The sequence below is a fragment of the Talpa europaea genome, assembly GCF_964194135.1.
Source record: "Talpa europaea genome assembly, chromosome: 10".
Taxonomy (NCBI): Eukaryota; Metazoa; Chordata; class Mammalia; order Eulipotyphla; family Talpidae; genus Talpa; species Talpa europaea.
In genome coordinates this window covers 90,516,293-90,530,194 of record NC_140077.1, presented here as the reverse complement: position 1 = coordinate 90,530,194, position 13,902 = coordinate 90,516,293, and the positions used below count along the sequence as shown (strand labels likewise).

General features: G+C 35.8%; 1 protein-coding gene across 1 annotated transcript in view; it reads left to right on the top strand.

The window, feature by feature from the left end:
• Window positions 1-13,902, top strand: part of SPATA17 (spermatogenesis associated 17) — a gene marked incomplete at both ends in the record, with an annotated part of 145,264 nt that overhangs the window by 365 nt on the left and 130,997 nt on the right. The window contains 2 exons of the mRNA XM_084244945.1: window positions 10,442-10,531; window positions 12,484-12,565. Coding sequence (XP_084101071.1) covers window positions 10,442-10,531; window positions 12,484-12,565 — 172 coding nt within the window. The remainder of the gene's footprint in view (window positions 1-10,441; window positions 10,532-12,483; window positions 12,566-13,902) is intronic.

Sequence of the window (13,902 nt, the reverse complement as noted above, 5' to 3'; positions counted from 1 at the left end):
TGCTCCTCCCTCCCTCCCTCTGAGCCCTCTCCCTCCTCCTCCCCTGCAGGATGTCTCTGTTTTATAATTGTCCGTTTTTTCTTTGTTGTGTTTTGTACTGTTATTATTTTTTACACTGATGTCTTATTTGGTTTCCCTATATTCCTGCTATAAGTGAAACCATCCTATATTTTTCTTTTTCCTTCTGGCTTACTTATTTCACTGAGCATAATTCCTTCTAGTTCCTTCCACGTTGCTGCAAATGGCATGAGTTTATCTTTTTTGATTGCTGAGTAATATTCCATTGTGTATCTATGCCACATCTTTTTGATTCAGTCATCTGTTTTTGGGCATTTGGGTTGACTAGACCACTACCTTTCACCACGCACAAAAATAAACTCAATGGATAAAAGAACTGGACATAAGACCTGAAACCATAAACTATATAGAAGAAAATATAGGTTAAACACTACAAAACATACATTGCAAAAACATCTTTAAAGACTCATCACCCAAAGCCAAGATAGTCAAGGAAAAGATAAACACCTGGGATTACATCAAACTGAAAAGCTTCTGCACAGCAAGAGAGACATTAACCAAAACAGAGACACATCCCACTGATTGGGAAAAAAATCTTTGCACCCCAGTCAACTGATAAGGGACTGATCACAAAGATATACAAAGAACTCACATGACTTAACGCAAAAGTTTTAAATGAGTGTTACCATATCAGGTGGATTATAAAGAGACAGGAGACAGAGATAACAGCTCAAGCTGATTTCAGTAAGGACCCAGCGTTGTGAATTGAAGTGTTTTTCTATGGCATCGTCACTCAAGCAGTTTCTTGAAATCTGTGATCTCCCTAGTCAAGATTTTGTTCTCACTACACTGGTCTGATGGATTAAGTGGCAGCAAGCACCAAGGTCCAGAATCCAAATTGCCTGAGCATGTGTGTCCAAATCCAGTAACCTGGAGGCCACAGACCCAGAGGAAACAATTTTAGTTCTCCTTGGTTTGTTTCAACATCTTCCTTCTATATTGGTGGCAAGGCAGTGGCAAACATGTTTCTACCCACAGCTGGCACCAGAATGACTCTGAAGTTGAAAGTTGCCTTTGTTGAGGAATTATATTATTACTGAATGCTCCCTTTACCCCTGAGTCTTCCAGGGTCTGGGAATCCACAAGGAAGAAACAAGCTTCTCTGACTAACAGAGGAGGATTTAAAACTCCAGGAAGTGATAGGCTGTATGGGAAGTAGCTGATATGAGAGGGGAGCCAGAGACCAGAGGAGGACTGCTTTGTTGAACCTAAATCAATCCTCTGGAAGGGTGCCCACACAGGAAATGTTAGGTGGGCATTCAGCCCATCAAAGTAACTGAGTATTGTGTGTAGGATGTTATAGGGTCAAAAAACATAATGCTCTATTGTAACTGTAACTCAATCTAGAATTGGCCTTTTTTTTTTCCCACTTTCACTATTCTAGTTTCATTTCTTCTGAATTATTGAGATTGTTTTGGTGACTTATTGGTCATTTCTATTATCTTCTTTGTGGAGAGTTTGATATATATTCATTAATTATACTGCTCATTTGCTCCTATCCTTATTTAATTTTTTTTCTAGTTAATCTGTGAAATGCTGGTAAGAATGAGATAAAATGTCCCTCTTCCACTGATTTTATGTTCCTTGTCTCATATCTGTGCACTGGTGTGTCTCTTCATTACTTGCTATGGACTAACCTTTTTTAATGTGCAAAATATTTTATCTTTAAATTATATTTGTTGTAATATCTTATATCTGATAGAAGTTAATCATATCTGTGTATTTTTCTTTTTTTAAAGGGAGATCATTTATTAGTTTTATTAGTGATACTGTAACTAAATGCAGTTGATATTGCTGGAATGTAAAGGAAAAATAGGGGGCCTCAAACTACTTTTCACAATGCACATTTACAATAGACTCTTTTTTATCTTTGGAAGTGTACAATCAAATCATTTTACTGTGAGTCCTTCCTATTAAAATACAACTCACTTTACAAGTTAATATTTACATTATGACTGCAGACTTCTAGATGGGTATTTGAGTAACTTTTAGCATACATGCAGCACAGTTTGGGATTTAAAAAGATCAAAACTGAGAAAGTTTGTGATGTTGAAGAAGATGAAATGTGCTGGTAAAAGAAATTAAAATTTAATGATAAAATCTCCTTTAATTGGGCCTCCCCCATGGCACAGCGGGTTGAGCGCAGTGCTGTGAAGCTGTCTCAGCCTCTGCAGTGCAGGTTCGAGTCCCAGCCAGCCAGGTAGATACCCACATGGCATGGCAGACCTCTCCTATCTTGTCCTCTCCCCTCAGCAGTACCTTCAGTCTGTCTGCCTGTTCTGCTTCCCGCTCTGTCTCTGGTGAATTCTCTCACCCTTCCATGCCTCTGACTGTACCCCAGTTCTTGTATAAATAAATATTTTTTAAAAATCTCTTTTAATTGACTTAGTGCTAAGAAAAGGCATATTTAGGAAATACTGAGGAAGCTGTTGCTCAGAAAGAGGAATAGAAGTTCTATAGAAACACTGTAGAGACCAAGCATCCTGTTACCAAATTTCCAGATCTTTCCCATCTAAAGGGGTATGGGGCATGCATAGAGATAGGAAAATGGAATGTAAACAAGATAAATGTTCTTAAATAACTGCTGTGTGCTGAGAACTCTGAAGTACTTTCACAAACATTTATTTTGAAATCAACAATAATCTTATGAAGTGATTTTTATTATTCCTATTTTACAACTGAGGAAAGTGGCATTTAGAATGTTTAAGTTCCTGGCCAAAGATCAAAAAAGATAAAGAACAAATGAACTTTGACCCATCTGAGTCCAAAGATTATGATTGAGGTGGAGGAATTTAAAGCATGAAGCCTTTGCATGGAGGTTAGTACACGAAGTACATAAAGTCCAAGGGTAGATTGAGGAAAGGAATATAGTAGATACTGTGATTTTGCCTGAGCTTCATTACCTTGTATCAACCTAAAGGATAATAATGATCCTTGAGCTGGCCTGATTCTGGAATCCATTAGTCCCAGAACTTCAACATCATCAACAGTTCCTATTTGATTCTGAGACTTGTCTGGTTGGTTTCCTGTCCCTAAATTTGGATAATTTATAGTCCATTTACCTAAACAAGTAATATAATCATTTTAGAGAGAAATGAGTCCCTTCCTCTGACTCTAATTAGTTGCTAATTTTGCTCTTACAATAAACTTTACTTTCTAACAGTAAGGAAACCCTGGCTCCCATTGTCCTCAATTTATCACATATTTGATCTACCCCGCTGTATGGAACCAATCTCCTATTACCAGGACCCTCTCCCCTTTATGGGGGGTCCCCTCTTCTCACAGTGGGAGCTGTACCTACCTGTGCTGAACTGACACCTGCTTACCACTGTGGATAATCTTTTCCCCCTCAGGCTCTGAATCCCTATACTGGCCACCATCCCATGTGTTTCCTCTCCTCAACAATTCTTGATACCTTACAGCAGGCCTCTTCTCTAGAACAACACTCTCCTTGCTCAGACTGTGACCTTAAGTTCTTGGCCAAATATCAAAAAAGATAAAGATCAAATGAACTTTGACCCAGAGTGCCTTTTCCCACACAGGCACTGATACCGCAGTCCAGCTATTGTGCTCCTCAAGTGCCCCCTCTACTTCTCATCCCTTCTGCTAATTTCTTAGGTCTTAATTGTTCAGGAAATCAAGTGACAGGTGAGAAGTAAATGGAGGAAAAATAAATATAAGACATTGTAAAATTCACTAATATAAATTTGTATGATAAACTTTGATAATACCACTTTATGATCTAGTACATATTTGCAAGCGATTATTCACTGAAGTGTGAAATAATAATGATAGTAACAATAATGGCACTACTACTACTACTACTACTACTACTAAGGGGGGAACTATTAATGAAAAACAAAACATGGTTTCTGGCTTGTAAAATGTAGTCCTGTGTCTCATCATCAAGTAGTTATTGACCTCTAATTAGGCACATGGGTGATGATCAGAACATATAGTAGAGGTTAAGTGTACCTCCTGCCTTTAAATCATTAAGGCCTAATAGTGAAATGACATACAAAAAAAAAACTATCATCCTACACATCAATATACAGGTATCCCCCATAACAAAAGGCATGAGTGATACTAGCATTCAGTGTTGGTTTTCCAGCAGCCATTCCAGAGGGAGCAGTGCCCCCAGCAGGGTGATTGGCCCCCAGCTCCTTCTCCAGAAGTACTTTCTACAGGATGTGTATCATATCACTCCTGCTATTAGTAGATGTGTTATTCCAGATTTTGTGTGTAATTTCTTATGATTTGGTAGGTTATATTGGTGGTCTGGGAATGCACAAAAATTCATCCATATAAATGAATAATAATTGCTTCATGCCTTTTGGGCTTAAAAAAGATGTCACTAGGGTGTTCTGATTTTGAATAGGAGGGAAAACCTGCATCTTATAACACTAATAGAGGAATTTTATTCCTAGTGCTAAAATACTTGCATATTATATGATAATGAGAAAGAATGGGTATTGTTTCCTTATTTACTCAGTAGCTGATCCACTAGGTCAGTCTAAGCACAGTCTGCTGATTTGTAAAATGAATATATTTTGCATATTACTGGAATGCTGTCTAACCACGCATTTTTTTTCATTTTCCATTTATTGTCAATTAATTTCTGGCCACTAATGATACACATGAATATAGTGTTATCCAGGGTTATATTACTTATTTCAGTTGATGATGAAGTGACTAGAAACTTCCAGCTTTTCTCAATGTTTTATTACTTTCCTGGTAATGCTTTTGGTCTTTCATCGTTATTAATTCATTTAGTATTCATTGTGATAATACTGATCATAATAAATTTATTTCAAATTCTTGTAGATGTCATATTTTATTCACTGCTATAGGATTTTCATTGTAATTTGGAACTAATTAATATACCATTAAAATAAAGTGTTACCCACATTTTTCATTTTAAACATAAAATGTCTAGTAGTTCATGACATATTGTATGAGTATTCAGCATCCCAGTGGTAACCCAAGTATCTGTAATTTTATTTTTAAACAGTTATAAAAGGGCAACAGAAAAATGTGCATAGAAGTCAAATTTCAGCACATAAGTTAAAACTTAACAGTAAATTAACTACTAGTTATTTCTTAAATGCCTCCCATTCATTAAGATGTACTGTTATTATGGAAATATGTGTGCTTGTATTTATGTACATTGTTGCTCATAACTTCAGAGATATTATTTATCTTATCTTCAGATAAATAATTTATCTTCAGATAAATAATATCTTCAGAGATATTATTCATCTTCTTAACTATGTATTTTGTGTTAACATTATTACTAGGAGAGAATAAAAACATAAACTCTAAATAGAGAATTTGATTATCTACTGCGTTTCTAATATAATTATAAATAAAGAGTATGTTCAAACTGGTGCATTAGTTCAAAAGAAATATTAGGTTTATCTGTATATGTCATTCATAATTTTTGAAGGAAGGAAAAGCAAATGTTTTTAGTAACCAAAACAGTAAACTAAGAAGGAAATCAGATCTACTGAGCATATTAATGGTAAAAAAAAAGTTACATAACTACTTTCTTCCATTGTCTTGAATTTCACCTTTTATCAGCCTCATGGGTTGAAACTATTCTTTATTTTCTTCACACTCTACTTTGAATTGCCTGCTCTACTGAATCTTGCATTGTAACATAGTTTCTATTTATGCCATAAGTGGCATTTTATATCTGGTACTATTACCTCATATTTTAACTAGAATAAGTTTTGAAAAGTGAAAGATTTCTTCTAACCTAAAACTCCCTGAAACAGCAACGTTCTTTTCCTGACACGGCTTAATTTTGTCTCCCTTCCTAAAGCCTCTTCATGAACATCTGTGACATGGAGAAATATTTATGTCTTATAATTAGGCCTTGTGTTTTTTTTTTTTCTCCTTATTTAACCTCTTTCACTGTAAGTATTTCTGATTCAAAGATTGTTAAGCTTGGAGATATGTAGTTTCAGGACCATGAGGATTGATATTAAGGAGTCCAATATCCTTTTATATTATGCACAAAATTCTGAAAACTGTTTAAGAGCCTTGCCTTGTGACTTGGCTTCAAATGTTAACATTTCTTTTCCCTCCCTCCCTACCTTCTTTACACAACCATTTGTTTAACTCCTCCATGAATCAGACACAATTCTGTGCATTGGGATACAATTATGAATAATACATAAGCCCAACTCTCGAGAAAAGTGTTATAATAGTAAGGAGAAGAAATTTCAGAATACTATAAAGATAAATCTTTCTGGAAATTTAGTTGTAAAAAAATCATTTCAAGAAGAGACGTAGCTTTGTGATAAGAGAGATATCTGTGATAAGGAGTCTACGAGAGAACATGGTCTGTTTGGAGAGCTGTGGAAATGAATGAGTCATAGGCTGGACAAGTGAAGAGGTAATAGGACACATGACACTAAGTCTGGGCTAGATGCGGAAGGCCCTTGACATTCTAAGGGCTTTAGACTTCAATCAGAAGACAAGGAATATTTTGTGGGATTGATAAGAAAGGATTCTAAGAAAAAGTGGTATTGAATTTGTGTTTTATGAAGGCCATTCGCTAGATTGCAGGATGGACTAGAGCAAAAGATGACTAGAACCTGGGAAAAAGATTTTTGCAAGTAACTCATCTTAAAATGATGAAGGCCTGAACTAACTTTGAGCTTTTATTGTGAGCCACTGAATGGGTCACGTTGCCATTCATGAGAAAGAGTTATAGGATTACAGAAATAAGAGGTACTCCCGGGGAGAATAAAGGACGCATATGTGACAAGGAGGGGTGAGTGAGTCCCTTTAGATACACTGAATTTGAGGTACCTGAGAAGTATCCCAGAACAGATGTTAAAATGTTTTACATGTACAGATCAAGAGAGCTACCCACACTCAGGGCACCCTCAAATACTTCCTTGACTCCCTTTCCCCCAAGGCTTATTTCCTGAAAACAACCTCTTCTACTTCTGAATTTTCCAGATCTTACCTTTTTTTAATTATGTATTTTTACATCATTGTTCGTTTTTAAACAATATTTGCTTCCCCCCTCGCCCCTCTCCCCATAGAATTTCGTTCACCAATGCACCCATGCACCATCACCACAGTCCCCTGTGCTCCTTGCTCCCACCTGCTGATCCCTCTCCCTCCTCCACCCCTGTAGGATGTCTCTGGTTTATAATTGTCTGTTTTGTTTCATTGTGTTTTGTATTGTTACTTTTTATTTTACACTGATGTCTTATTTGATTCCCTTATATTCCTCCTAAAGTGAAACCAACCGATATTTTTCTTTTTCTTTCTAACTTATTTCAATGAGCATAATTCCTTCTAGCTCCATCCATGTTGCTGTCAATGGCATAAGTTTATTTTTTTGATTGCTGAGTAATATTCCATTATATATATATATATATATATATATATATATATATATATACCACATCTTCTTGATCCAGTCATCTATTTTTAGACATTTGGGTTGTTTCCAGGTTTAGGACACCTGTACCCCTATGTTTATTGCAGATCTTAACTTTTACACAGCATTTCACTTATTACATACTTTCATTTACTACTGCTTTTGTTTTCATTTTGTGTTAGTTTGTAAGTTTATGTGTAACTTATGCTCGAAGTAGTCTTATGTAATCTTTAAATACCAAGCTAAATTATACATGGTTTAGAATGTGTAAGTTATATTTTGATTTAATGAATATGACATTAACAAACTGGTAGTTACTTTTTTCTTCATGCCATCTACAGATATGCCCATCCTTATATAATAATGTAACAATTATTATTTATTGAGAGCATCTTATTGCTAATCTTCTAGGTTCTTTAAGATAGGCCAACAAATATACCTGTGATGTAATGTTATTGAAATCTTACAGAAGAAACTGAATTTTGGGTCAAAAAGCATGCTCCAGGGCCTCCGCGGTTGAGTGCTGGGCTGCGAAGCTGCCCGCATCCTCTGTGGCACTGGTTCGATCCCCGGCCACCGGGTGAGGGTCCCACATGGCGAGACAGACCTCTCCTGCCGCGCCCACTGCTCCCCTCATCAGTGTACTTCGTCGGCCTGCCTGTTCTGTTCCCCGCTCTGGCTCTGGTGAATTCTCTCACCCTCCTGCGCTTCTGACTGTACCCAGTGCTTATATAAATAAATAAATAAATCTTAAAAAAAAAAAAAAGCATGTCCCAAGTTACCCATCCAGTGCAGGCACTGTGGGACTAGGACCAAGGTCATTTCTGCAAAGCTAGAGTGAAGTTCACTACCTCAGACCTTAAACCAGCTTAGGCCATGGTTCTTGTAATATTACAATACAGGACCATATTCCTTAGGATTTAATGCCTTGTTCAGGCTAATGCTTCCCTTAAATGTGACTATATATTCAAAATTTTCTGAAAGATTGTATTAGTGCATCTCATTTTTAATTTAAAACCATCCAATGATGTAAAAAATAAATTAAAAAATGGGGGGAAGCAAATATTGTGTAAAAATGAACAATGATGTAAAAAAATAAATAAAATAAATAAAAATAAAACTATCACACAACTATTATAAAATAATTGAAAAAAAGCTGAAGCTAATACAGTGAATTTTTCCCTTCAAATTTTGTTTTCTAAAGACAACCACTATTTTTTTTTCTAAAGATTTATTTATTTATACAAGCACTGGGTACAGTCAGAAGCACGGGAGGGTGAGAGAATTCACCAGAGCCAGAGCGGGGAGCAGAGCAGGCAGACTGAAGTACACTGCTGAAGGGAGCAGCAGGCGGCAGGAGAGGTCTGCTCGCCATGTGGGACCCTCGCCGGGAGGCCAGGGATTGAACTGGCGCTGCAGGGGCTGAAGGCAGCTTTGCAAAGCAGCGCTCAACCGCTGCGCCACCGGGGAAGCCCGACAACCACTATTTTTTTAAAGATTGATTTATTTGTGCATACAAGAGCTGGGATACAGGCCAGAGGTGCAGAGGGTGAGAGGATTCACCAGAGACAGAGTGGGGAACAGAACAGGCAGACTGACTGAAATACACTGCCGAGGGGAGCAGCGGGTGAGACAAAAGAGGTCTGCTGCGCCATGTGGGTTGGCCCCTGGCCGGCCGGGGACTGACCTTGTGCTGCAGAGGATGTAGATTGCTTCATCGTGCAGTGCTTAACCCCTTGAGCCACCAGGGAGGCCTCAAGACAACCACTTTTAATATCCTCATCTATACAAAATGAAACTTTTTCTGTGTATTAAGGCACCTATACTTGCAGTGTTAATTATTTTTTATAAATTTGAAAGCATATAATAATGTACTCCTTTTGTTTATTTTTTGAAACATTTCAAAAATGTTGCGTCTCTGCGTCAAGACATATTGATCCACTTAATTTTTTCTAAGGACAAAGTAGTATTCCAGTTTATGGATGTGCTACAGTTTATCTATTATCTGCAGCTGCTGTTTTAATAGTATAAGCAATGATACGTTAAAAAAAAAAAACCTTCTAAGGACAAAACTGCTAAGGCATAGTTGGAGAGTGTTCCTGTCTTTTCATGCAATAATTGAACTTTTATGTTGTTTGTACTTTCTTTTAAGCAAATTGCTTGTTTTTTTTTGTTGCTTTTCAGTTGGGTGGTTTAATTTTTTTCAAAGTTCCTCTTCTTTTTCTCAAATATAATGAGTACTGCATAAAGTTGTTAGCTTTCTCCTTTAGGGTATATTACCTTAAGCATCTGATTTTATTGAATGGAGAAGGAGATAGAGAGTTGTAATCACTGAAAAAAATGGAGATTTTTTTTTTCTGATCTAAGCCTTTTCTTGCTATAAGTCAGTAAAATCTAAGGACTGAGTTTCTTTTCTCTTTATAAGCCCCAAGACTCTGCCCTCTGTCACGTTCAACTTAGAAGAACTTCTGAGAATTCTATCTGGAACAGGTGCTTTATGATGGCTTCAGTTTACTTTAGAAGCAATTCATTTAACTGATGCATTGAGTAAAAGAGTCAAACATTTTAATCTCGGGTGATATGTGTAGTGGCATTTAACCAATAAACTCAACTAATAATGTTTTTAAAATAATGACAAAACAGCACATTACTTTAGAAAATTACCTTGTAAAATCATTGGCAAATTAATTAGTTGCAAAATAAATGATTATAAAAATAAAAAATGGAGAGCTGTTGAAAGCAGGTGGCCTCTAAGAGAAAGGTTAATTTTTAAAACACAGCACGTGATTTTTGAGATGGTTTCTTTATTTAATATTTTAATTTTATTTAAAATGACATTTGGGTTGTAATTATCATTTAGGAAGCAATTGAAGATTAAGTTTAACTGGCTGATTTGCTTTATAATTACAATGTATACTCATAAATGAAACACTTTAAAAAAAACTTTTTTTTTTTTAATAGAGTTGTGGATGTGTTTAGAAAAAAAGAAAATAATGCAGCAATTAAAATCCAGAGCTGGTTTCGAGGATGTCAAGTTCGGGCATATATCAGGTATACTGATTTTTTCATGGAAACCTCAGATATATCATAAAAATATACTTCATAGAAAATGTAATTTTTTCATGTAGTATTGTTTCATATAACTTTTGTTACTTGTGATGAAGTTAATAAATTGTATGATGTCCTTTTCAGAAATATAACTTGTGTTTTGCTCCTCATTTCTTACATACCAAAAACTGATTATATTGACTATTTCTGTTTTTAAAAATTCTCAATATCATAAACATACTTGATTAGATACTTTTCATCAAAGTCCATAGGATGTGACAAGTGACAGGATTTCTATTCATAGTAATGAATTGTTGACTGGTAAGGAAAAAAAAAGAGGAATCTATTCTAATCCTCGCCAAATTGTGGGTAATTAGAGGCAGATAATGACAAAAGTATTCCATTCTGATTGCCGAGGCTGAATTTTATCCCTATCTTAACTCTTCCCACCCACTTTTTCTTTAGTGCTTAGACTTAAGTCTCTCATCAGTTCCAAAAAATATTGCCCTGATAAGGAAGAGAAAATGATAGGCCTAGTCCAAAATAACTCAAGTGGTGATCTGTATACTTCCTTGTTTATGTAAGCTAGCAGGAATCAGACATGCAAATTAAAGTGTAGTTTCTCTTTGGGCCCCTATGCAAATTAGAAATATGGCAGCAAAGAGTATTTTTTTTCATTCAGTAATGGATAGAGAATTCTGTGTCCTGATCAGAATGGGGGCATCCTCTAACACTACCAAAAAGCAATTCTCTGGACTCCCATTGGGTGTCCCACAATTCAACTCAAGTATAAAGCTATCTACCTGGAGAGAGCATCAGATTTCACAGGTTAGAGGTTCATTCTCACAAGACTGTACCCCTGGTCTACCACATACTTCAGACAACCAGTTCTAGCCCAGGTTATTACCTACTTCTGTCCAACTGGCTAAAGATTGGAAGTTCCAATGACTCCCACCTTGGGGTTGGGTTAATCTGGTAGAGCGTCTTACAGAACCCAGAGAAGCATTTGTTACTACTTTATCATAAAAGAATATGATAACGATACAAATGAACCCCCAAATGGAAGAAATGCATAGGGCAAGTTATGGGAAATGGTCATGGAACTTCTGTGATCCGTCTGAGCCAGTCTCCCTAATATCTCCCAGCGTTTACCAACCCAGAGCTTTCTAAGTCCTCTCTTTTGGGCTTTTTATGGAGATTTCTTTACAGGTAATCAGATGCTACCAGATGACTGAGCCAGCTTCAGTTTCTTTTTCTCTCCCTGGAGAGTTGTGAGGTGGGGCTGGGAACTCCAACGTCCCATGGGGTGATTCCATTGGCATCCAACCCCCATTTTTAGGTCACCCCAGAGTCACCTCATTCACACAATGAAGATGCCTGCATTGTTTCATTACTTAGGGAATTTCAAGGGTTTTAGAAGTTCTGTGTAGAAATGTGAACATAGAGCAAATGTATATTTCTTATTATAAATCACAGTATCATCCTGAGTTAAGAAGGAATGAAAAAGAAAAGTGCTACAGGGACTACACCTGAGGGGAGAAATCAAACACTGTTCAAAAATTAACAACCGTGTAAGAAAATAAATAAATAACTAAGAATTGCTTTATGAGTACTTACAGTGAATAGCATCATTTGTGTCTGGCTTATTTCTCAACATGTGGCTATGACCTGTATTGTTAACATTCAACAATATTTTAGAGAACAGGTATTGAAAGGTAATCATAAGCACCAAAGAAAAGTGAATAAATGAATAGTGATTTAGACCTTTTTTTTCTCCTTCTTTCTCCTTCTAGAAATGATTAAGTCTATTGCAAAATGTTTACTCTTTAAAAGCACACAAAAGCTTGGCTTTGAATTTGATTGTTTTTAAATTATAGAAAAGTAATACTAAGCAGTAATTTAAGAGATATTCTTGTTTCAGTGAAAGCAAATTAATAAATGTATTTTTCACCCAGGCATTTACACAGAGTGGCAACCTTAATTCAAAAATCATGGAGAGGTTACTTAGGAAGAAAATATTATCAACAAGTTGTGGAGGTAAATATTGAAAAATTTATTTGTTAGCTTTTGAATTATACAATATGTTGTACCTTATTCATTTTAGTTATATTTACATGTGGTTTTGCAGTTATTGATAATAAATACTGATATAACAAAATTGGGTTTAATTTTTAGTGTGAGACCTTTTCTGAGAAGATTATCCTAATTTTTCCATGGACAATTGATGAGATTCCTTGGTGCCTACACCACACCAGATATTTTATGTTTGTCAATGTACCTTTTAGAGTATGGTTTCTGTATACTTACTGCCTGGTGATTATCTCTACGTGCTAGATGGTAAATTCATTCAGGGTAGTCACTATAGCTTGTTCATTTTTGGATCACCAAAACATTTAGACTAATCTCTGGCCCATAGATCAATCTATAAACATGGGTTGAATTGAAGTGCCCCAAATTAATTCCACAAAATACAAAAATAAGTCAATTTCTCTCTGTGCTGCTTATCATTCTCCATCATAAGCTCTTAGAAGATTTTGAAGACTTGCCTTTAGAAAGGTAGCACACCATTGTTCTCAAAAAAGTCCTAAAAAAACAAATATCCATGTGTTTCTGAAACTGTAAATTAGATACTTTCAAAAGCCTATTTAGGAGGTGGAGAGGAAAAGAGACATAGCATAGCACAATCATCTCTGTCTACTCATCAACTTGCAGAGGTTAATGATAACATGCCAACTTCTACTTCTTAAGAGTTTTAATAAATTAAGAAAAAAGAATTTTCTTGATACAAAATGACAAGTTTCTAATTTGTCCTACTCATAATTTGTTGCTCTTTTCTACTCTAATAGTTTAAATTTGTTCTTCATTTATTCTTGATTAATTGTAACTAAGTAAAATTAAGTATACACATTTAGCGAGGGAAAAGACAAAAATAAGTAGATAACTAAATGATGAGAATTCATCTATGGTGAGCAAGTTTTAAAACATGTTCATTAAGTATAGGGACTACTTACAAGAGAGACTGATTTCTTAGATTTAATGAAATGAAGCTAATGTTTAATGAAATGAACAAACAATGGTGCTGACCTGAACTGTTGTACCTGGTGCCTGTCTTACAGCTGCATTTAAAATTTAAAATGACTGTGATGTCCTTTACAAATTTTTGTTATCCTAAGATAACCTTTGTTATCTTAGGATATCCTAAGATAACCCTGCCTTTATATCATCATTTCCCTTAATACTGTGTTACTCTTCCCAATTTATTTTCTCTATTTGATTCATGAAAATGTTACTTAACACATTTGGGCCAAACCTGAAAGTAAATCACTTCAGCCCCTGCAGAAGACTATTTCAGGGATAACTTCTCTAAAGAACAT